The sequence below is a fragment of the Pelobates fuscus genome, chromosome 13 (genome assembly GCF_036172605.1).
Source record: "Pelobates fuscus isolate aPelFus1 chromosome 13, aPelFus1.pri, whole genome shotgun sequence".
Classification (NCBI taxonomy): Eukaryota; Metazoa; Chordata; class Amphibia; order Anura; family Pelobatidae; genus Pelobates; species Pelobates fuscus.
The window spans coordinates 89,829,310-89,853,835 of NC_086329.1; the positions used below are offsets into that span (position 1 = coordinate 89,829,310).

At 40.5% G+C, this 24,526-nt stretch overlaps 1 protein-coding gene across 11 annotated transcripts in view; it reads right to left on the reverse strand.

The window, feature by feature from the left end:
* The window catches only part of TPM3 (tropomyosin 3), a 46,592-nt gene continuing 22,066 nt past the window's right edge, over nt 1-24,526 (reverse strand). For 2 of the 11 annotated variants that reach the window (XM_063438922.1, XM_063438927.1), the window contains 7 exons: nt 21,581-21,698; nt 18,863-18,933; nt 17,029-17,104; nt 15,660-15,722; nt 15,364-15,433; nt 14,356-14,434; nt 13,785-13,914 (listed from right to left, as the gene is read on the reverse strand). In XM_063438922.1, the coding sequence (XP_063294992.1) occupies nt 13,911-13,914; nt 14,356-14,434; nt 15,364-15,433; nt 15,660-15,722; nt 17,029-17,104; nt 18,863-18,933; nt 21,581-21,698 (481 nt within the window). In that variant the 3' untranslated portion in view covers nt 13,785-13,910. Of the gene's footprint in view, nt 1,320-3,788; nt 4,300-4,380; nt 4,889-6,359; nt 7,889-13,784; nt 13,915-14,351; nt 14,435-15,363; nt 15,434-15,659; nt 15,723-17,028; nt 17,105-17,702; nt 17,779-18,862; nt 18,934-21,580; nt 21,699-24,526 lie in introns of those variants that run through there. The other 9 variants (XM_063438923.1, XM_063438926.1, XM_063438925.1 and 6 more) reach the window with 6 other exon arrangements.

Sequence of the window (24,526 nt, forward strand, 5' to 3'; positions counted from 1 at the left end):
TTTGAAAAGTGGCACATGAAAATTTATTTGCTCAAATTGCACCAAAGCGAGTCCCAGAAAGCTGCCCCCACCCTCTCCCTTCACCCAAACAGTGAGCAGTCTGACACGTGTGCAAGTTAAAAACAATCCCACGGTAATAAAGAGGCAGTGGTACTTAGCAATGCTGGCGTTTTGAGATGGGCACTGTGACATGATTGTGGCCACAACTGTATGGGATTAGAATTCTTTTTCTTTAAGAAAACATTCTTTAACTTGACTGATAAGACCACATGATTAACCTGGAATAAGGATTCCAGATGAGGGAGGGAGGCCCGTGGATACATTTAAAAAAAAAAAAAAAATTTGTAGTAGGATATGGCTTTCCCAACCTGATGTCTATTAAACAAACAAGTTAATCCTTTGCTCTCCACCCCAAAAGTGATAGAGGTTATGGGGAAAAAAATCATAATCCATACACTACGTTCTCATAAGAGCAGAATATATTAAGAGGTTCAAAGACTCCACGATGCCCAATGCCAGACACAGCTAGCCATAATACCATGTAGGGTTCACAGGGCAGTAATATGTGTGAAAATGACTCCCAAGACCAGACTGGACTCACAGACATGAGAAAAGACCTATGGTGAGGTATACTCCCTACCTGTGAGAAGTACAGGAGGATTATAACCATTTACAGGCTTTCATTTATTTCTCTACAAGCCCCTGGCATCAACTCACATCACCAGTTCCATGGGAAAGCCTAATTACATATCCAAAAAGAAACTAAACCGATTTAAATCACCCACCCATTTGGCACCACATGGCAATGAAACCAGCCAGAAACAGAGCAGCAACATTATTTGGTCCATAAAAATATCAGTTAGTCTCCGGATGCATTATTAGGAGGCGTTACTGGGCACAGTCGAAAATGGGGTAGGGGGAACCAGTCCACATAAAGAAATCCTTGTTGGGAGTGAGGAAGTGGTAGTGCACAGGCTATAACATAAGGAGAAAAAAAAGGGTTCTGGTCCCCTTTACATTAGATTAAAATACCAAGCTTGCACAGACAGGACCGTCAACTGGTTTAGAGTCCATTGGCAGAGGAAAATGGCAAAATTGCCAACACACAAGACTGGACCCAGTTGCTGGAAGTATGATGATGGGAGAGGTTGAGAAACAGCGGTGACGGTTGGCAGAGACACATAGGGCGGTGGGAGAGGTGCAGGAGCGACAATGATGGTTGATAGACATCCCCATTTACATGTTGTGAAGTTCCTGCATTGTTTCTTCCAACATCTTCTGCATCTTGGAGTTTTCCTCCTTGGTGCATCGTAGCTTATCTGGCAAGAGGAAAAAGGGGACATTAATCAGGATGGATGTCAATAGTAAAGCAGCATGGAGGAACAGCAATGGAACAAACTCTTCATAAATCACAAAGCCTACCTTACTAAGTCAGAAGGAGAGCGGAGGTTTGGCTCTTGGCAAGTGAGAGCCAATGTAATATCAAATCTTACACCTAAATTCACATTCGACTCCACAGAAAGCGCTCCAGATCCTTTGAATTATACCAAGAAACTGAACCGTTCACAAATTACAAACCTATAATCTCCACCTATACATACCTACACAGAGAACTTGAGAAATGGTACTTCTATTTATACACTCTAAACTTCCACATCGTACTATGAACATGGATACACACAAGTATCAAACACATTTTTGGAAATTTGAAAACCAGAAATGTATTACATTTTAATATAATCTAATCTATAAAGTATCTGTATTTAAAGCACTGCAGATTAACTGTAGATCAACTGTAGATTACCAGATCAAATGGGATTTACAATATAAAGATGGTCAATAGCCTATGCTTACAGTTGTGTTAAAGACATGTTAAGACATTTTAGGGGACAGAGACCAAATTATGCCAACAGGATGTAAAAATCCTTCTGACTTTTTAATCTCACTCTGGCAAGAATGTAGCTAGTAAATTTAGCCATACTGACTCATATAAAGGGAGTCATTTCCAGTCCGTCTGAGCTGGGCTGACGGGTCTCAGAATTGAAAGACAAATGACTCCACACCCTGAGAAGACCCCAACTGGAGCCAAGGAGAAGTGTGGCTAGAAAGCTAAATTTAACAATATATACAGTGGGTTAACAGAAAATGTAATAAATCATAGCATAAACCTAAGTAAACACTAGCCATTTTACCATTTTATTTTTTTGGAATCTGGCATTTAGGTCTTGAAAGTTATGGAAATTAAAAAAAAAATGTTACCCCAAGCACAGCCAAGCTTCACAGAACTCTGGAATTAGTTGTGCGACCTGTAAGGACTTAAACAGAACGGGTAGGTCTCCCAACTAATTATTAGGTCACGGATGAACACCAATCAGCCAGATAATTTGGGGATGACCTAGCCCTTACAGGCACATGCGTATATTACAGACTAAGACATAATACTGTTAACTGTCATTGTGTTAGACATCACTTTGACTTGTGCATGGCTTGTGTTCTAAACGTGAAAGTGGTAAAGATATCACATGTAATAGCATTCAATGCATTAAAGTGAACAGATCAGGAGAGCGTGTTAGTGAGAGAAGTCAAAGAAGGGTGTATAAAATATCCACACACAGTGACAGAAAATAATTTCCATTAATAAATAAGTAGCCAGCAGCAATTTAAAAAAACAAAAATATGCTTTAAAAAAAACAAAAAACATCTGCACCAACAGAGCGCTCATTGGCATGTGAAGCAGATTAGTAAAAAATGGGAAGGTCTCCATTACACATGAAGGAGCATGAAGTAGTAAGTTGCTGCTTTAGCACCATTGTAATGGAAGAACAGAGAGGTCCATAATCATGCACCATTTCATGATTTGTGTAGCAATGCACATTTCAAGCAGAGTGAGGAATCAATGAGTGCATCCAGTCCATACTGAGGCAGATGATTATACATAAACACAACCTGCAGCCTGGGTTGACAATCACTGCACATCCCATGCAAGAATAGATTGGAGGCAAGTCCTTCAGTCCAAAATCTTGTAAACTAAATGTCTATGACCATTACAGGACTATCATCTTCTCCCTCCACCCTCCAAAAAAAAAAAAAAAAAAAAAAAAAAAAAAAACGTATACTCTATAACATACCAAACATTAATTCTCTTTTAATCATAAGAGAGTTTACTCCGTCACTTAAAACAATTTTCTGAGCGAACCATAGCAGCATTAATGGGTAGTGCCTCATTCTTTTTCCTGGAATCCATGAACGATTGAAAGGAACCACTTTTAACCAGTGCATTTATTCATTTTTTTGAATACTCACCAGACCAGCTTTTGATAATATTCTCCCAAATGTTATGTTCAATAAGCACATAAGCAAAGGTAACTCCATTAGTGTACCCCTTTTAGAGAACATGGGTCTCACCTAAAGGCGGTCACTGAAGGGATGACAATAGTATATAGTGTGCATAACTTAGCTTCTATTTCAAGCATATGAAAACCAGACAACCTAACCTGCTGGTTCTAGTCAGCTGACCATTTCAGATAAGGGCACGTGTATTTTATATAACTGGCTAGTATAAGAATGGGGGTCATGTGATATTTCAGCCATAGTTTTACGATATAAAAACCTTTAGGAATATTTAAATCCCTGGAAGAAACACCTTTTCAAATGCTTGACATAATTACTGGCCAAAAACAGGTGTCGTAATTAGAAAAGGCATGGGAGACAACAACATTGTGCGTCCTCTGAGGGCACGATATCCCAATGCTATCCATTCCCTCAAAATGCAGACAGGACACACAGACTGTTTGAAAAGTGGCACACAAAGATTTATTTGCTTGAATTGAAATAAAGCGAATTGTGAGTCTGAGAAAGCTGCCTCTCACCCTCTCCCTACTCCTAGTCAGCAGTCTGACAGGTGTGCAAAAGTTAAAAGCAAAACCACTGTGGTAAAGATACAGCATCACCTAGAAAAGCTGGCATTGGCAGATGGGCACTGTGACATTCTTTAAATTGTTAGACACAGCTAATTAGTAACCTGGATACGAATGTGGGGTATAAAAACTGCCATTTTTTTTAATTTTTATTTTTTCAAATAAATCAGACAGAGCTTCACCCAGCAGTCTAAACAATAGTGTCAGCTCATGATAGCTATAATGGAACACAGGGGCGCAGATAAATAAGCCATCTAGAAATGGCTACAAGACCAGACTGGCTTTAGATAGAACGTTGGGTTGCACTCCCAACCAGTTAGAAATACCAGAGGATAATCCAAAATTTACAGGCTTTTCATTATTTAACCCCTTAAGGACCAAACTTCTGGAATAAAATGGAATCATGACGTGTCAGACATGTCATGTGTCCTTAAGGGGTTAAAAGAAAAAAAAACCCCGACACACACTAACTCCCACAATCTCTTCCCAGGGAAACAGTTATAGAGAAAAAAAAATAAACAGAATTGATCATTTAGCATATGATCAGACTTTTTTTTTTTTTTTTAACCAAACCAAAGACTCTACGTAAGGACAACATTGTTGGGAGGGAGAAAGAGGTAGTGCACAGATTAATAACAAGAGTAATAAGGGGATCTCTCTTCCCCATTTGCATTAAATTAATATGCGATGTTTGCACAGACAGGGCAGTCAACTGGTTTATAGTCAATTAACAGGAATAAGGTGGCAACATTGCCAGCCCACAAGACTGGGCATAATTGCTGGAACACATAGTGGGGAAGGTTGAGCAATGGTGGTGACGGTTGGCAGAAACACATGGCGTGCTGGGAGAGGCCCGGCGCTGTTGGATGGTAGAGAGGAAAGTCCCATCTACAAGCCACGAATTTCCTGCATAGTGTCCTCCAACACCTTCTGTATCTTGGTATTCTCTTCCTTGGAGTTTAGTATCTTATCTGGCAGGAGGGAAAAGGGGACATTATTGAACATAAATGTCAACAGTGAAGAAGGATGGAGGAACAGCAATGGCCCAAACTCTTCAGAAGCTGTGAAGCCAGCCCGACTGTGCAAGCTTATATCAATAAGACAGAAGATACAAGCAGAGGTGTGGCTCTTGTGCAGTGAAGTGGCACGGACAGGTGTAGCAGAAAAGGTGCATCAGCACTCCATATATCGCCAAAATTTCAATAATCACAAATTCCTATCCACATACAACAGAAAACCAAGTAGACATAAAGCTGGAAAATATTAAGGAGCACCCCGCAACTAAACTGATGCATTAATGTGCCCTTGAAAAATACAAATGCACAAAACGTGTTCACTGAGGGTTACCTTATCTCGGTAAAACCACAATCTGTTTGTATTTGAGCATGCATTTAAAGTGACCGGACTAGGTTTAATCCTTAAATATTCTACAACCCCTCATTTCTTTGATAAAGCATTCCTTTTAAAAACAAAAGTCTGCGAGGAAACAAAAACAATATGAAAGCCACGGTTTACAAACACGTGCAGCGGAATAAAGGAATCAGCACCGCTGTATTTGGAATCTGAAACTTTTATATGGCGCCAATATGTGTAAAAGTTAAAAATAACATTTTGGAACCTGGAGATTAAACCTGAAATGGCACCTTAAGTTATGGGGGGGGGGGGGAATAATGCAGTTTTATTTTACCTATAGAACCCAGTTCCTATAACACATGCTATTCTACACACTTGATTTTTTTGTTTGTTCTGTCTTTACCTTCATAGTGGTAGAAAAAGAAATATAAAAATATTTTATTATAGATATTTATGAAATATTAACTGAAGTACAAATGTAATTTTGTCACATAATAGGCGGGACAAAAGAAAATGACAGACTCATACTGTCAGGTTGTTTAAGATATCTGCCTTTCAAATTCCACTGTCTGGTGGCAAGAATGTAGCCAATCAATTTTAAATAATACTGGCTCAACGTACGTTTCCACCCTTTATGTGTTAGTGTAGACAAATGAAAATAAAAAATAAAAATGGAATTTCTCAGGTTTGTTTAGACCGCAATTATTACAAAATGGAAGCACATTGTTAAATTTAGCCTGTGTATTAGGGGGCAGTTCAGAGTCGGGGGTGATGAGGATTTTTATGTTTATGCACCCCATATTACTAACCTAGCTCCATGCACTGTTGACTGGGGAGATTTGGTGTCCCACATACACACTGCATATGGTACTGGCCAGGTATATATTTGGGGCTTGCAAGTTATTGTAAATGAAAACTAAATACGATTGGTAGACCAAGCATTGTGACTCTTAACCCACCTCTAAAATTACTTTTCAATGTGCGAGTGTGTCCCCCACTACCATTAGAACAGATACATACGGTACAAGGACCCACTACAAAAACACTTAATAAAAGGCTTAATTACCAGAAAGTAAAAGAGAGCACTAGTTCAAAGTTTCCACAAGGAGTTTTATTAGGTTGTTAACTGAAACCAAACAGTCATATCATCTAGAGATATCCTGCATTTTCAGACATGCGGGGTTTATAGACTGAGCCATAAAACGGACAGGGACTATTTCCCCCTCCCCCCCTCCCCCCCACGACAGAAACACAGCACTTCCCTGGCATTAGACCACAACAAGCTATACATGAGGTAAAGAGTTGCCTTATTGTGGGTAATAGCATTCAACACATTAAAGTGAGCATGCTATGGGGTGATGTGATAGGGCTAAATGCTTGGTGGAGTGAGGTGGGATTCAAACTCCATGCACAGTGGAAGGAAACTTATAAATTGCCAAACAATATACTTTCAGTTTATTAGCATGAATCCAGCTGCAACGTCAAACAACTGCTTATACATATCACCTGATCCAAGACACCAAAACTCACTTGCCTATGAGGTAAAGCAGATGAATTCATTAATTGGTACAGAAAATCTTGCTTGACCTACACATTGACACATAGAATATGGTTTGAGCGAGCAATTCACACAGTACTCAGAAGCTGCAGTGACATGTGAACAGTAATGCACCCATTGCACATGTAAGGGAGCAAGAGTCGCTATTACCTGCTGCTTTAGCACCACTGTGATGGAAGAATAAAAATGTTCAGACTTACAGTAGAAAAATCACTAAATTAATTCAAATTGCTATTCAATTTAACCAATAAAATAGGTTTCCTAGGAGGATAAGGAGTTAAAACAGGACATTAGTCTTTTAAGATGTCAAGTCATTAAAGTGCAGAAAAACTTTGAGCAATGTATGCCCATATGCTAAATATCCTGGTTTGAAATTAACAATCATCTAAACTTCGGTTAAAGCCTTTAATACTTGCTGGATTTTTCAACTTCTGTTCTCAGAATTGATGACTGATTCAAATACTCTTCAAAAATCACGATGGCACAAGACATGGGTGACCATTACTTAATAAAAGTCTGGCTACCACTGTTCCTCGAATAACCATCAATTCTGTTGCAAGTCATTAACAGCAGATTTAAGATTTCCACAATAAAAAGTCTATCAATACGTTTGCTTTATTTTTTAATCCACTACTTTAAAACCTGTTCACAAGTCACTAGCTGCCTGAAATTTTAAGCAGGATGTATTTTTTGGGGGGATGATTAAGCCATTCAGAGCATGCCTCCTGGAAGCAGGGGATCGTTATAAATAAAAAATTTAATTTGATTGTTGTCGCAAAAAAGGAAAGAGAAAGCTTAGCTTTTGAGTAACAGGAACGGAGTTCAAACATGCATGTACATTTGAAACCCCCAGGGCATAGGTAATAGGATGATGAGTAGCATGACTAATGGAAGCCCCATGTCTGCAGGAACGGTTAGTTTGCCAGCTAGACTGCGGTAGGTGTAAAGGGAGCCCCAACATGTTAAAATACAGCAGGACCTCAATCGCAGAGGTCATGAAGGGTGACCTTCAACTCGCAAGAAAGAAGCCGGTTTTTCTCCATTTGGCAGTAGAGCCGCTCTGCGGGGTGAGGGTGGAAGGGATTGGGACAGAGGTAGGAGGAGAGGGAGAGAAAGAAAGAGAATGATAGATTAGATTATTAACAGAAAAAGAAGAAGGTGGTATTAATGAAAGGTGATATAAATAGTGTGAAAAAAATATGAGGAACAATAGAGTACAAAACAAACATGGTGCCCAAAAACAAATAGTTTTGCCTGTGTCAAGTTGACTAAACGCTACCGGTGTATCACAATTCAGACAATTCCCTCCAAAACGGGACTTCTAGGGGAAATAAATACCACAATTTCCTTTACTTAATGACAACATATTTAATGAAAGCTTGGTCCTAATAAATGGACCTCTCAATTGCCATCTGATAACGGTCTACGCAATTAGCCGGATTTTCATTTCTTTGGAGCTACCCTTGATAAAATACCATGGTCCTCATCATAAGCTTATTATTATGATTAATTTCTAATCCATACAATTATATAACTGACATTAGAATTTTCAATTCCTTCCCATTTTAGATAATTGTTTATTAGTTTTTCAGAAAACAGGTAAATTATATGGTGAGTGCATGGTGCATACAACACAGCCGAGACAAATCACTATAATGTAACTTAAAGAGGGATCATGTCACAGTACAAAATTAGCTACTACCAGTCATAATGAAGAGGTGCAACAATACGCACTTGGGCATTAAAAGGATGAGGGAAGGATCAGGATAAACTGAAGAGAATGGGCAATAGCTGAAAAGTTCTTTCAAACTTACAACATGCATACACCTTTATAATGCAAATACAGAGTATCTGATCATTTACCGCTATGGAATGCCATTGTGTCAATTATAAGAAACGCACAACATCTCTCGTCTTCCATTAGGACTGAATATAAAGAGGTCAGATTAGCATAAGGTATATAATGAATAATAGACTTTAAGTGTACCCAATAATAAATCAGACACTCAAAAAGAAATAAAGGTGGCCCTGGAATGTTTTCATATGCAAAATATAAGGAAATGTTGTGTAATAAAGTTTTTTGGGGGGGGGGGATTTTCCTTAAAAGGGACTCTAGTGAATTTGTCTGGGTTCCATGCCCCAGCCATTTTAGGGTTAACACACCTCTAGTAGGTTACAGCTCAATTACTCCCCTACAGAGCATTTGACTGTTGGAGGCATGGCGTTTTGCTGCACATGCACACTAGCCTCCCAATTAAGTATTGTATTGGCTGAAATGGTCAATCTTGATGATCAGAGCCAGGAGGCGGGATAGCATCATGGAGACAAGGGATCTGTAGGGTAAGTAAATGTTACTATTTAAACCTTAGCAAGTGCGCTGTGAGTATTTTATTTTGCTGGGTAGTTGTGAATATTATAGAATGATCCTATTATTGGCACCCTAAAAGTTTTATAGTGATCACATAGAACTTCCAAATTTGCATCACCTGATGAAAAAACTATTTATTAGCAGGATTTAATGACAGCAGAAATGGTGAATGCTTCATCAAAACTCAAATATTGAGTGCAGATGTGTGATTATGATAGGATACCTCAATATAGAGGTGAATGGTGTCATAAAGGTCTAGGAGCAAGATGAAATATTTAATCAATTACCTACCTACACCAATGATTTAAGTAAAGCTAGATTTTCAAAACAAAATATGAAATTGTAACGAAAGAGGAAAATGTTAAAAAATCATAATTGAAGTACCAGTAGGGGTGTGCAGCATTACAGCCACTCACTGCATAAATACACAACAGATACTGTAAAGAGGCTAAATACAAACCTAACAATGAAGACACATAATCTATGTTATGGCAGTGTTTAATGATTTAACCTGGTCAGAAATTGATGAATTTTCATACCTGCTAGCTTGCAATTAACAGATGTTTAGAAAATAAAAATATCTAGTGAACAGAAATTGTGTGGGGTAAAACATCCGGTTAAAGATGCCAGGTGAACACCACCAGAGAGGCCAGGTGAACACCACCAACCTTGAATTGGACAGATTAACCAGCAGCCCATTGGCAAAGAAAAGGAAATTTGACAGCAGACCATAGGTAAAACGTAATGACAACTTCTATGGCAACGACCACATGAGAAGGTCATCAACAATAGTCTAGAATTCATCCTACCTTATGTAACCTGTTCAAAGCAGTTTGTCATTTTATTACCCCATAATGAGCATTTTTGAAAGAGAGAATGGCATACAGCAAAACTTTGGGGGTTTGGTGAAATGGTATATTTGCAGCTGCATGTTGCCATTCTAAACTGGGCCAAAATGTTTGAATTTAATGTTTTCTGCATCTTGTTAAAACCAGATCACAGAAGGATTACCAGTTGTCTGGGGCAAGAGGTGCTTAGGGTGACCTCTAGTGCACCGACTATTTTCCAGTTTAGGTCAGCAAAAACAATCAGTGTTTCTATTGTCGTTGCATTACCACTGGATTTTGAGAGATGATGAATAAATGCAAATATTCATTTAACAGACAAGAAAAGTAATCAGGGTAGTCTTTCCAGTCACTGGAGGCACATCCGTGTCTATGCATAATAAATGAGCACACAGACTCAATCTACCTGAGGCAAACACTCAGATTGGGAATAACACTGTTTCTAACAGCTTCCGTATGTAAATGTGTGTTTCGACAGCCTGGATACTATGCATGTGAAACATTAACACATGGCGTATAGAGGGAATTTAGACGAACATGCAAATAAATAGCAGAAACTGTTTCTTTAGCCGCATTGTAGTATCTATGGATATGTAAAAATGAGGCATGGTGCTGCCACACAGTTAGTGGCTTTTCTCTCATACTAGATTTTGACAAATTTGCACAGGATCGAGAGCTCAACTTGAATCTAAGAAAGAGTCAGCACATTCAAATACCATAGCAACCAGTTTTATTTTTCATCACCTTGTAAAACTTATAGTACCTTGTAACTCAAATCTCCATCCAGACATTTTACTTAAAGGGTTATGTCAACCACTACATCACTTCTGCTTTTAGAAGTGGTCGTGGTGGCAGGAGTCTGTATATGCAGCATTTCTGCTGGGAACTCAGCAGATTCAGAGATATTTGCACTTTAGTGCAAAGGGCGAGCTGCACCACTGGCACACATGACTAAACCACTATAGTGTCCCTTTACCACAGCAACTCATGCACACCAATGAAGGGTTAAAAATCCCTTCATTAACTTACCTGATTTCAGCGCAGAGAATTTCACTGCACCTCCTCCGATGTCCCGGCAATGGGGATACCCAATGTGCGTGCGCTGCAAGCCTCGAACACGCATTTCCATTAGAAAAGCACTGACTTTTTTTTTTAGATGACGACCGCATGCAAAGACTGAGGACATCCAGCATTGTTTCACGAAGTTAAACTCTATGTAAATCGAGGAATGGCTGTCTGAGAAGCAGCCACTAGAGGCAGTCTTAACCCTGAAATGTAAATATTGCAGTTTATCTGACATCAATGTTTTACATTGCAAGGTTTAGGGGACAGGGACACAGCAACCTGACCACTTAATGTGTTGAAGTAGTCTGGTCTATTGTGTCCCTATAGGCAGCCCAGAACTATGTTATCTGCCCTCCATCCTTTAAGTACCCACCACCATATAACTTTAACTGTACTTTTTTTGCCAAATTTAAATTCCCCCTTTATCCACCCCTCCTTATAAATTAACATTGTCATTGCTGGTGAAACAGTCCAATCAAATGGTTCTCTATAAGGTTGCCGGTGATGTCAGACGGGGCGTGGAATCGAGAGGGGAACTTTATGCTCATTTTCTACACGATATATAAAAAAAAAAAAAAAAAGGTCGTGTACATACAATAATAGTTACCATCATGACCTTATAATTGAAATAAATAAACCCTCGGCGGATATCGGCTGACCGAGCTCCCTGACTTTGCATAAGCGGGCAGATACCACAAGTAGTAAGCCTCTTTCTGGCGAACCGGATGCCCCTTAGTACAGTTTATTCTTGATCTGTCTTCCATATTTACTACATACAGAAAGCCTCCTAGGGAATTCTGCCCACTAGTTCACTCCCTTTAAACTGCAGAGCCGGTTTTATTTACCCTCTTGTACATTTGCATGTGCAGTCAGGCACTAAACTAAGTTTAATCCGTTCAATCTCTCCTCTGACACGCACTATCCTCACGTACTTTATAACACTTTCTTTACACCCTAAAAACATGATGCCTGACCTTTACTTCGATTTTTAACTAAAATTGTGCTGCCACTCTGTATGCCATGTTGATGCTTTACATTGTTACTATGAGGCTTCTTACATTTGTCGTGGCTCTACAAGCGTGTTATTACTCTTACAACAAAAGTAAAGAAATATATTTAAAAAAATAATTATAATAATAAAGTGGAGAAAAGGGTTTGTGGAAAAGACCAGTCTATTAGAAGATAAGTGTCTTATTCAAGTAATCAATAGCTTACACTTCCAGCATAAGCACTGTGTCTCTATTTAACGTGAGAAAGTACTTGGTTGCTAATAGATAGATGTGTTGCGTATCCAAAGTCACGTGTAAATTAACACAAGGAAACCTACATGCATATGCATTAGAGCAGGGACTGGCAACCTTTGGAACTCCAGATGTTGTGTAGCACATCTCACCTGATGCTTTGCAAGCATTATGGCTGTAAGCACATTTTGGGAGATGTCCACAACATCCGTAGTGCGAAAGGTTTACTACGCCTGCATTAAGAGTGTACTTCCCCCTGTATTTTGCTCATCAGTGAGACAACTATTCAGTGTCAGAATAGAACTATGTCTGAACAAAACAAAAATCTGCTTCATTATTCGATGTTTAGAATTCTTTTTTCCCAGTCATGTAAATACATGCCTATACAATAAATACACACATCTGAACTCTGTATACCAGTTAACTGGAAACTAGATCAAGAATGTGTACTAATTTCACATATTCAAAACTGCACTTATTTTGTACGCAAATTGTTAATCAGCTTTTAAACTATTTAACCCATTATAGGTCATGTTGAATGGTATTATAACCTACGCAGAGGCCCAGAAATGTGTTTTTTCTTTGTTTAAGAGTCCAGTGTTGCCAAATACAATGTCAAGATTGTTATCCTGTATGATTATGTAGACACTTTCACTCTTTAAAACTAAAGAGCAGATTGAATACTAACCAGCAAATCAGGCAATTACAGCATTGCTTGCTAACTTTAAATAGCACAGGGCGTTTAAAACTAGGGTCCAATTATGTGTTTTGAAAATCATTTCCATTATAACCAGGAGAGAGCAAATTGTCGTCCAAGTTTAGATCATGGATTTCTACAGATGTATGGGATTCTCATACTTTCCAACAACTGTAGGTAAGGATCCAGGACTTGGGGTTGGCAGGTCACCAGGAAACGAGGCATATCAGCATTGGGTGATTCGACAACAGGCTGACTGACAAGCCACTTTGTCCGGCTCCACTTAAGATTGCCATGTGCAGAGCGCTCTGTGCTTGAGCTAAATGCCCCAAGTTTACTTAGCACAGTGTGCGCACATTTATTGACACACTCACTGATTCATAAGAACAATTCCTCTGTGTCTTCAGATGTGAGATACAAGGACACCAAGAAGGGACCCTGATTTGGGAACTGTTCCTCCAAACCCACGAGAGACTTCTGAATGAGGACGACTTCACTATTATAGAGTCCCTACAGAGGGGTTGGAATTCAAGTATCACAACCATATAGTTTATCAAGTAAGCTAAGAAATAGTTTACAAAAACTAGACAGAATGTGCCTAAAGTCTTCTTGTATTCTAAACACTAGAATAAGTAGAAATTACCATGATGCTTAAGAATCCCTTAAAACTTTAAAGAGAGCAGTGAGTGCGCTTTATGAACTACAAACTCGCTTAATAAATCAAAACCAAACAAATGGAATAGAAAGACAGTTTTTTTGTTTTATAAGTTTCTGTGCAGTCTGTTGTTCCAAAATGAGACAGAGAGGGAGAGAGAGCGAGAGAGAGAAGAATCCGGCAGAAGATTATCAGATCAGAGGCGCTGTATTTATCTGTTTGAAAGAATGAAAACAGATTGGTCGGTACAAAGAAGGACAGCAAAGAATGAGCTAAATCCATGCAACAGGATGTGTGAGAGGGCGCACGCTAGTTAGAAAAAATACACACAGCAAGAGAGCATCCCTAGTGGTGAGTTTCAGGCAAATTTCCACTGATATCTGATCAGCATGGAATTCTTTCACGAATACAAACTTGTTAATCTAATATATATTTTAAAAAAATAAATAAAAAAAAGACACACTAAACCCCACACTCCTCCAATAACAGCCCTTTACCCTTCCCTTAAGTAGGTTTGCTGGCAGCATTAAGCAGGCAAAGCCCTGATGGAATCAGACGCGGATATAGCACTCAATATAGTTAGTAAAAGATCAAATAAACACATCAAACTTTAGCAACCCCACACCCCTCCCACTGCAGGCACACACTGTATTTACATGGAAGTCATGTCATTGAGGGCGTGGTCCAGCTCCTCGCTAATTGCTTTGTACTTGAGCTTCTGGGCGTACAGCTCATCTGGGTAAGGAGATGCGAAGAGGTGAGTAGAGAGGGGCAGACATTGGATTTGGAGTCTCTATGTTAAGCAGGCACACCGCATATCCTGATCCTACAACGGCTTAAAAGCATGCCACTACTAATCCATAAAAACTAGAAACATGTAAACCTAAAATGGTGTGTACTTAGAAAGCAATCCTTTCATGAGGGTTTGCAGAGAAAAAATAATGAAAATGCCCTCCAATACAAATACGTGGCAATTAATTCAGAGATTGTACAAGATGCTGGTAAATAAACCAGTAGGGTTTTGTGAAATCCTTAAAAGCCACAGACAATCTTTGAAAATGTGGGGGGGGGGGGGAGAGGGGGCGGGGAGAGGCGGAAACAAAAAAACAGGGGCTGCCAAAAAATAACAAAGGTCACTGAAACACAGATTAAAGAGTAATGGGAACTGTGGTACAGCAAGTAGTAACCAGGGACTGGTAAATAGGCAGCTTTTTCAAATGGTTTGGTTACTTGCTTAAACAGGGCAACCTGCCAATAGCGGGCCCTGGGTGACACTGAAATTGTTAAAACAGAATGAGTACAAGCTCACTTGCTACCAGAGTAATAAACATATAAGTAACAACAATCCACAACAAAACTACAATATACTATGACACAAATTTCAATACAAATGGATCCAGTTTTGTGAACATGCACTTGTGACACATTTAGAGAAAAGTAGCCAATACTATAAACTATGTGAAAAACGCATGGTAAATTTAAAGTGCAGTAACAGTGCTCGAATCCCATGCAAGAAAACTGTACTCTGAGTACTCCTGCAAGATAAAGTGATCCACTCCCTATGCTTGCACGCGTGGCTAACATTACGTGAGTGTCTCTGCACTAACGATGGCTGAACAGATAAAGAATCCTGCAACACCAATCGGCACAAACCCACAACTTACCTTCCAAATCATCTATGGTCTTTTCCAGTTTGGCCACTGACCGTTCGGCAAACTCTGCCCTAGTCTCAGCCTGCAAAATGGAATGGATGTGGTGATGGAACAGCAGATTTGTAGAAGAAATTAAAAAAAAAAAAAAGATAACCTTCAACAAGGACAAAATTTCCAACTGTTCCTTTGGCCAAAACAGAGGTCTATGCACAATTATTCAATGCTTACTAAACAGACCTACCTAGAACATATTTATTAAGCATTGGGGGTGAGGGATTGCCAGAACTTTTCGGATGATCAGCACTCACCTCTTTTAGTTTGTCTGTCAGGATCTTGATCTCCTCTTCATATTTATCTTCTTTTTGAGAGTACTGTAGGGTACAAGAACACAATGTACTTTTCAATGACACTGCCAGAATGCAACAGGTTCCTCTTTAAACCATTTTAAACAAGTTTGCCCATACCAAATCATTTAGGGATTTCTGCATAAATATTATGGACTTCTGCATAAATAGCTACTTTTTCTTTTCAAATAAATCCCATTCCCAAAAAAAGTCACACCAAGATAAATGCTCAAGGAGCTATAGGGATAATCAACACCATGCGCTGAAGTGGTTTTTTTGGACCACTTTTACTTAATCTAGCTATTGTCCGCATCATGACATTTGGAACTTGCAAATGTTATTAATACATAGACATGACGGAAAAGGCCAATTCAAGAGACTCAAGCTCAACTGGATAAAAAATAATAAAAAAAAAATATATATATATATATATATATATATATATATATATATATATATATATATATATAGTATATGCTTCACCAGCCCCAGGATTCTTTAATAAACAAGCACAGTAGGGAGTTATATACGTTAATGCGTTTTACACCCCACCTCCTTTAGAATGTAAGCTCGTTTGAGCAGGGTCCTCTCCAACCTATCGCTCCTGTACGTTTTTTGCAATTGTCCGATTTATAGTTAAATCCCCCCTCTTATAACATTGTAGAGCGCTACTGAGTCTGTTGGCGCTATATAAATGGCAATAATAATAATAATAATAATAATAATAATAATGGAAATTTGCCATGGGATACAGTTTTGTGTTTACATTTTTAAATTCTGGAATCCCTACAAGGAGGACCATGACATGATCCTCTTCCTCCACTGATAGTCCAATGGTCGTATTACTTGTAAAGGAAGACACACACACACACACACACACAAATCCCTGTAATGAAAGCGAGATTACCTCACCCCCATCTAATTCTTCTTGATGCTGTGAGTAAACATTCATCATTTGCACAGGATCATGCAAGTTCATACATTTAGTTTGAGGGCAAAGAGGGTGGGGGGGGGGGGATTCTAAAAACAGAATGATTACTAATAGCTGCACATTTGTGCTTTATAGAAAAGGCCCAGTGTTATAATATCCCACTGTTTAAATGGAGGAATGCACATTATTTGCCCACTCAACTTCAGAAATACAGCAATTTTGTTTTCAGAAAACTATAGAAACCATTTGGATTTTGGAAAAATAATATATATACATATATAAAAATATTTACAGTATTAATACAGAACAGTTAGGGCTTAAAAATAAATAAATATTAGTCTGTACACGGCAAACACTCCACCACAAAGAGAAGTCAGAATGTGAGAGTGAGTTTGACCTTACCTTCTCCGCCTGGGCTTCAAGAGATTTCAGGTTGTTTGTGACATTTTTCAGCTCCTCCTCCAACTCAGCACATTTGCTGGGGAGGATTGCCAGCGACAAAGGAGAGATTTAGCAGGAGAGAGGGAGGAGAGAAAAGCAGAGTGGCAGAGTGTGAGTGGCTATCTCTATAAAGATAGGATTGTCGGAACATCCTGAAAGGTTCCTAGAGCATCCACTTCCTGTGCCATCACCTCTCAGACTACACAAAACAATGCTGTTCTTTTAAAATTTCTTTAATTTGTTCTATTCCTTATTTTAGAAAAGAAATTTCACTACAGTATAAACACCACCTAAGCAGGGTGTAAATTCCTTTCATTGCAAATTAGGAGTTCAGATTGAGGTTTTGTTTTACAAACCAATTTATTTTGATGAAAGCATGTTTTCCCATTGCCTGGTACATAAGTGTACTGGCTCTGGAAGGAAACATGCCCAGTCAGTTTCTGTTCTAATTTTTAGAAATCGAGGTAAGGAGTACAGGAAGCTGCCACAGAGATGCAACATCTGTTTCCGGAGATACTGGATAATGTGTAGGGGACAGATCAGAGCAGTGAAACCATCAGGGAACAGAGGGAGAAGTCAGTGGAGATATCCTGCTGGCTGCAGAGGATAGGAGGAGGGGAGGAAACATGTAGTACCTTCTCTTCAGAGGCGTTTAAACCCTTGAGATTCTGGTCCAGACAGCGGATCTGCTCCTCAAACTCTCGAGCTCGGCTGAATTAAATATCATTGGACGTTCATCGATGAGGGAAAGGGATTTGGAAAGGAGACGGGAGCCGGTAACACCACACAAAGCAGCCAGGATGAACAGGAAGGAGTGGGAAGGGTAAAAACAACATCAAATTGAAGTCATGCAAAGGAACATGGGAGGTTATACAAAGCCTGAAAACACAAAAATATGGACAAGTCCTAACAAAATATACTTGTGTCTCATCTAACACAGGGCCAGAGAGGTTACTCCTCATGCCTGGCCAAAAATCAGGAATAAAGAGTACACTATGCATGAGGGCAAGACATGGCACTGCAAAATAAATACAGACTAAGGCCTTATCCCAAAGGAATTAAACATTTGTCATGCCTGCTTGTGATGGGGCTTGCCCACATTGAGACAGTCATGCTTGGTGGAAAGCACATTTTTGTAAAAATCCCAGCTTCAATTTCCCCCCCTATAACAACTTTTATATATTTGCCAGCCACAAATGTTTACAAGGTGTATATAGCGTGAAGATAGCAGAGGATGCATTTTATTTTTTTAAATAAATGCCGTTTTATCCAGATCAGATTGATACTGGCATCATGTGATATGTTTCTCTGGGATAGAAAACAAGAAGCCTTTTAAGTCCTTGGTTACATAAGACCCTCACTTCAATACCTGACGACCATCACAGATAGTCTAGGCTTACTGAATGGGACTCAAGACATATACCCCCTTGTCCCAACATGATAAGCTGTCTGTAGCAGTTCTGAAGCAGCATGCAACTGCAATAAAATATATAACTTTGTTTCCATAGGCATATACCGCATATTTCCAGGTATGGATTGAGAGACAATTTTTACATAACTTGCCAGTAAATAAGCAGTTTCAGTTTATTAGAAACCAAACCAAGACATGAGGTGAACCAGTTGGCAATGAATCAAGAGTTCGGCAAACTGCTCAGAGATGGGCAAGTGTTTTTCATAATTCAGACCAAACATGAAGCAACAATTTGAAAATTTAGAAACTACTTATGCTACTTGATCTTTCTTTCAGGCTTTGTGTAACACACAGATCAAACCAAGATAAACCCAAAATACTCACGATTCGGCCAACTCTGCTCTCTCCTCTGTACGCTCCAGGTCTCCTTCAATAATAACCAGTTTCCGGGCCACCTGGAGAAACACGCAACAAACCCAATGGTGTTAAAAATCATCAAGCACAATCAGCGAAATAAAAACCGTGCTCAAGACAGTAATAAGCACTCCTTCAGTTTATAAATTGCTTCTGTAAAGCAATGCTGGTGTAAAAGGTTTTGAGGATGGCGTGTGCAACTGGAAATGAACCCCTTAAGGACCAAACTTCTGGAATAAAAGGGAATCATGACATGTCACACATGTCATGTGTCCTTAAGGGGTTAAACTGGGGAGGGAACACTCACAAGCAAAAATAAAATAAAAAGCTGTTAAAAATAAGAATATTTACACAGAAGCTGCCTACATGCTCTCTTTTCCCCCCTTTTTATTTTACTCGCAGGGTTAATATTGCCACACAGCTTTCCTCCTATGTAGCAATTTTTATACATATACTTCACTGAACAGACACAGGTTGCAATAAGCAGCCCAGAACACGTGCTAGAGGAAAAACTATAAAAAAGTAATTCATATATTAGTGTATGGTCTATTTTTGTCCGAAGCAGCATGTGCTTAAACTTTTTTTTCCATTCAACCTTATAAATGGTACGGTAACTTGTTTTGCAAACCACTTTATGAGGAACAGTATTCACAGATTTTGCACCATAACCACATCAATCTGTCCCTTCAAGTCTGTTGAGAGAGACAGATCATAATCTGTTTATGTATTCAAAGAACAATCGGTCCAAGGAATTCTTTCTATGGAAGCAAGAACTAAAATCTAATCCTGAGTTGTATATATGACATAATAGTACAGGCATCCTGTGATACAGGAGGAAGCAAAAAGGAGAACGAGTGGTATTTCTGCTGATCAGAGCTCAAAAACATTTACTCTATTGGTCTCATGAATTGTGTGACCAGAAAGTGCCTTGAAATGCAAATTAAATGGTAGAAACAGGACGTGAAACTAAAACCTGTACTTTAAAGGACCACTATAGTGCCAGGAAAACAAACTTGTTTTCCTGTTACTATAGGGTTATTAGATCCCCCTCCTCACGGCCCTCCTCCCGCTGGGCTGAAGGTGTTAAAACCCCCATCAGCCACTTACCTAAATCCAGCGCCGGGGTTCTTAGACGCTGGTGACCTTTTTCTTCCTCCTGCTGACGTCAGCGACGAATGTACATGCATTACTCAATGCTTTCCTATGGACGTCCAGCGTCTTCTCAAATGATTTTCACATTGAGAATCGCGGAATCAGGGAGACAGCCACTAGAGGCTGGATTAACCTTCAGTGTAAACATAGCTTCTCTGAAACTTATGTTTTCAGCTGCAGGGTTAAAACTAAAAGGGTCCTGGCACCCACACCACTTCATTAACCCCTTAAGGACACATGACATGTGTGACATGTCATGATTCCATGTTATTCCAGAAGTTTGGTCCTTAAGGGGTTAAGCTGAAATGGTCTGGGTGCCTATAGTGGTCCTTTAAAGTTTGGTAAGCCCCAACACCAGTGTATCAGTCTCCAGTATTAGACCTGTATGCCAGCAGCATGCAGTTTTAAGCAAAGAATTGTGTGACAGAGAGACCAAGAAAGCCCCCACAAGAGGAGTTTGTGCTCCTTATCATTGCACTTCCACCTCAGCAAATGTTTCTCACACTTGCAGAGGACAGTGAAGCCAGCATGTCGACATCAGAGAAGATTGTCCTGATTGTGGAAGTGTCTTAAAGCAAAGCCAATCCTCACAGAGAAAAGCAGCAGTAGGTGTTACAACAGTGTGTTAAGGGGGCAATAGATAAGTAACACTATAACAGCTGTCAAAGCATAGAAATATATGAATCATTGTGATAATGTATACATTTGTAGCATTGATAGTGGTGATATTAACAGACAGAATGTTAAGAGAGCCCTAGAATTACATCTCTGATCTACAAAATCATTAATAAGAGCTGATTAATAAGAGTTATCATTAATGTAAAGGTCACTGTGAAACGTTCTACCAATGACGTATTATATACCAGAGATATCAGATTCAACACTTCTAAAACTTTTTCTTTCATTAGTTGTATCTTTCAGGCACACTTTGCTACCAAGCATTTAGAAAAATTAATAAACAACCACATTGATTACTTCTATTCACTTCAGGAGATGTCCACAATCCACTTCAGGATTAACAACTATAACTGTCCTTTAAATACTACTCGTGACATAGCAACATATTGATTCATTAATTGCTTTAAATAGTTGTATAATAACTTAATTAACCCCTCCCTGTCAAAGGAGCCTCATCCCAGGGCCCTATTTAGCCTTATACTGCAGAGAGCCCCAGATGGAATTTTTTTCCCCCCAAGTAAGTGGGTTAATCTCATAAGAGAAGACATCAGGCTGTTAGAGTAGGACCTGCCAAAGATGGGGTACATTGACGCTGTGGCAGGCTTGTGCAATGTATGATAATATAATGTAATTAAACCCCTATTATTTTTAGCTAGATTAGGTGCTTAAAAAAAAAAAAAAAAAAAGCTAATAAAATCTGTCAACATTGAAGTTGCCGTTTAGTGGATAAGTGAGTGTGCTGGATCTTGTGTATTGTGTGTATATATATATACATTTTATTTTATTTTTGATCTATCGGAGTTCAGCACTATGTCCATAAATGTCAGTACAATTAAAGGAAGAAGTAGAGCTGCTCACCTCTTCGTATTTCCTGTCCGCCTCCTCAGCTATGTGTTTGGCTTCTTTCAGTTGGATTTCCTGTAGTTCCATCTTCTCCTCATCCTTTAGGGCTCTGTTCTCTATTACCTTCATTCCTCTGTAACAATCACGTAAACAGATTAGAGTGCAGGTTTTTCCTGCATTACAGAATACATGATACACATTTATCAATGCAAGTGAAAAACAAGACAATGGTTATTGAGAGGCGGGAGATTGATTACCTTATTAATATTCATGAGATGACGAAGACAGAAGACAAACCAGTACTTTGCATGCCCCATATCTCATTCTTGCATCCAGATCAACCTAGCCAGAAACGTCTAGGGCAGCAATGAGTTGCATGTGCCAGACTAGGCTGGTGACACCCAAGATTTAAAGGGACACTCCAGGCACCCAGACCACTTCTGCTCATTGGTCTGGGTGCCAACTCCCACTACTCCTAACCCTGCAAGTGTAATTATTGCAGTTTTCTATAAACTGCAATAATTACCTTGCAGGGTTAACTCCACCTCTAGTGGCTGTCTACTAGACAGCCACTGGAGGTCACTTCCTCCTTCATAGCACAGGTTTTCTGTGCTAGAGCGTCGCTGGACGTCCTCACGCTGTGTGAGGACCTCCAGCGTCGCTCATTTCCCCATAGGAAAGCATTGAAATTATTTTTCAATGCTTTCCTATGGGGAGACGTAATGCGCGTGCGAGGCACTGCCGCGCATGCGCATTAGGTCTTCTCGGCTGGCGGGCGGGATCAGTCTCGCCCACCGGCCGACGCAATGAAGATGAGGAGTGGTGCGGAGGAGGAGACAGCGGCGAAGGAAATCGCCGCTGCCTCAGGTAAGTGACTGAAGGGGTTTTCACCCCTTCAGTAACCGGGGATTAGGGGTGGGAGGGAGAAGGACCCTCCAGTGCCAGGAAAACAGATTGCTTTCCTGGCACTGGAGATTCCCTTTAATGTGCATCAAACACAGTAGTTCCTAAGAGTTCCTCCTGGAGCACATGTATTTTCAAGTACTGCTTTATAGCTTAAAAACAAGATTAAGTAACGGGGAGTAGGACAGATCTGGTGCCAAGAGTTCAACTTCATTACCTTGCCTTTCAGGACGCATTGTGCAATCCTGCAGTATGGACCTTTAAAATAGATCAGCTTTCAATTTTTTATAAACAAGAACTGCATCCTACTCATTGATATTAAGGCTAAAAATCTTTAGGTTTCCACCTTATAAAATATTAATTAGCAGTGTCAAAGGAAAACTAAGAATATAATGTGTTTTGATAAGTAACCTCAGAGTGGGTTGAGGAAAAGAGTGCATAGTCTCCTGAACCACTACAGCTTAATGTAGTGTTTCTTGTGTCTATAACATCTCCCTGCAGCCTTAGTACTGTAACCATTTTTAAAGAAAATGTAGGGTTTACATTCCTGACTACGGACAACACTAGAAGCAGTCACTCAGAAAGCCACTAGATGTGCTTCCTAACCCAGTGATGCACAGTGGGCAGCACTGGCATTCAGCGTATATGGAGTAGCTGAATGTTCTCCATAGAGATGCATTGATTCTTCACCCTCCCCCCCCTCCCCAGTGTCCTTCACCCTCCCCCCCTCCCCAGTGTCCTTCACCCTCCCCCCCCCTCCCCAGTGTCCTTCACCCTCCCCCCCCATCCCCAGTGTCCTTCACCCCCCCCATCCCCAGTGTTCTTCACCCCATCCCCAGTCCCATAGTCTTAGTCACCCCCCCATCCCCAGTCCCATAGTGATCCTTAACACACCCCGTCCCATAGGGATCCTTAACACACCCCGTCCCATAGGGATCCTTAACACACCCCGTCCCATAGGGATCCTTAACACACCCCGTCCCATAGGGATCCTTAACACACCCCGTCCCATAGGGATCCTTAACACACCCCGTCCCATAGGGATCCTTAACACACCCCGTCCCATAGGGATCCTTAACACACCCCGTCCCATAGGGATCCTTAACACACCCCGTCCCATAGGGATCCTTAACACACCCCGTCCCATAGGGATCCTTAACACACCCCGTCCCATAGGGATCCTTAACACACCCCGTCCCATAGGGATCCTTAACACACCCCGTCCCATAGGGATCCTTAACACACCCCGTCCCATAGGGATCCTTAACACACCCCGTCCCATAGGGATCCTTAACACACCCCGTCCCATAGGGATCCTTAACACACCCCGTCCCATAGGGATCCTTAACACACCCCGTCCCATAGGGATCCTTAACACACCCCGTCCCATAGGGATCCTTAACACACCCCGTCCCATAGGGATCCTTAACACACCCCGTCCCATAGGGATCCTTAACACACCCCGTCCCATAGGGATCCTTAACACACCCCGTCCCATAGGGATCCTTAACACACCCCGTCCCATAGGGATCCTTAACACACCCCGTCCCATAGGGATCCTTAACACACCCCGTCCCATAGGGATCCTTAACACACCCCGTCCCATAGGGATCCTTAACACACCCCGTCCCATAGGGATCCTTAACACACCCCGTCCCATAGGGATCCTTAACACACCCCGTCCCATAGGGATCCTTAACACACCCCGTCCCATAGGGATCCTTAACACACCCCGTCCCATAGGGATCCTTAACACACCCCGTCCCATAGGGATCCTTAACACACCCCGTCCCATAGGGATCCTTAACACACCCCGTCCCATAGGGATCCTTAACACACCCCGTCCCATAGGGATCCTTAACACACCCCGTCCCATAGGGATCCTTAACACACCCCGTCCCATAGGGATCCTTAACACACCCCGTCCCATAGGGATCCTTAACACACCCCGTCCCATAGGGATCCTTAACACACCCCGTCCCATAGGGATCCTTAACACACCCCGTCCCATAGGGATCCTTAACACACCCCGTCCCATAGGGATCCTTAACACACCCC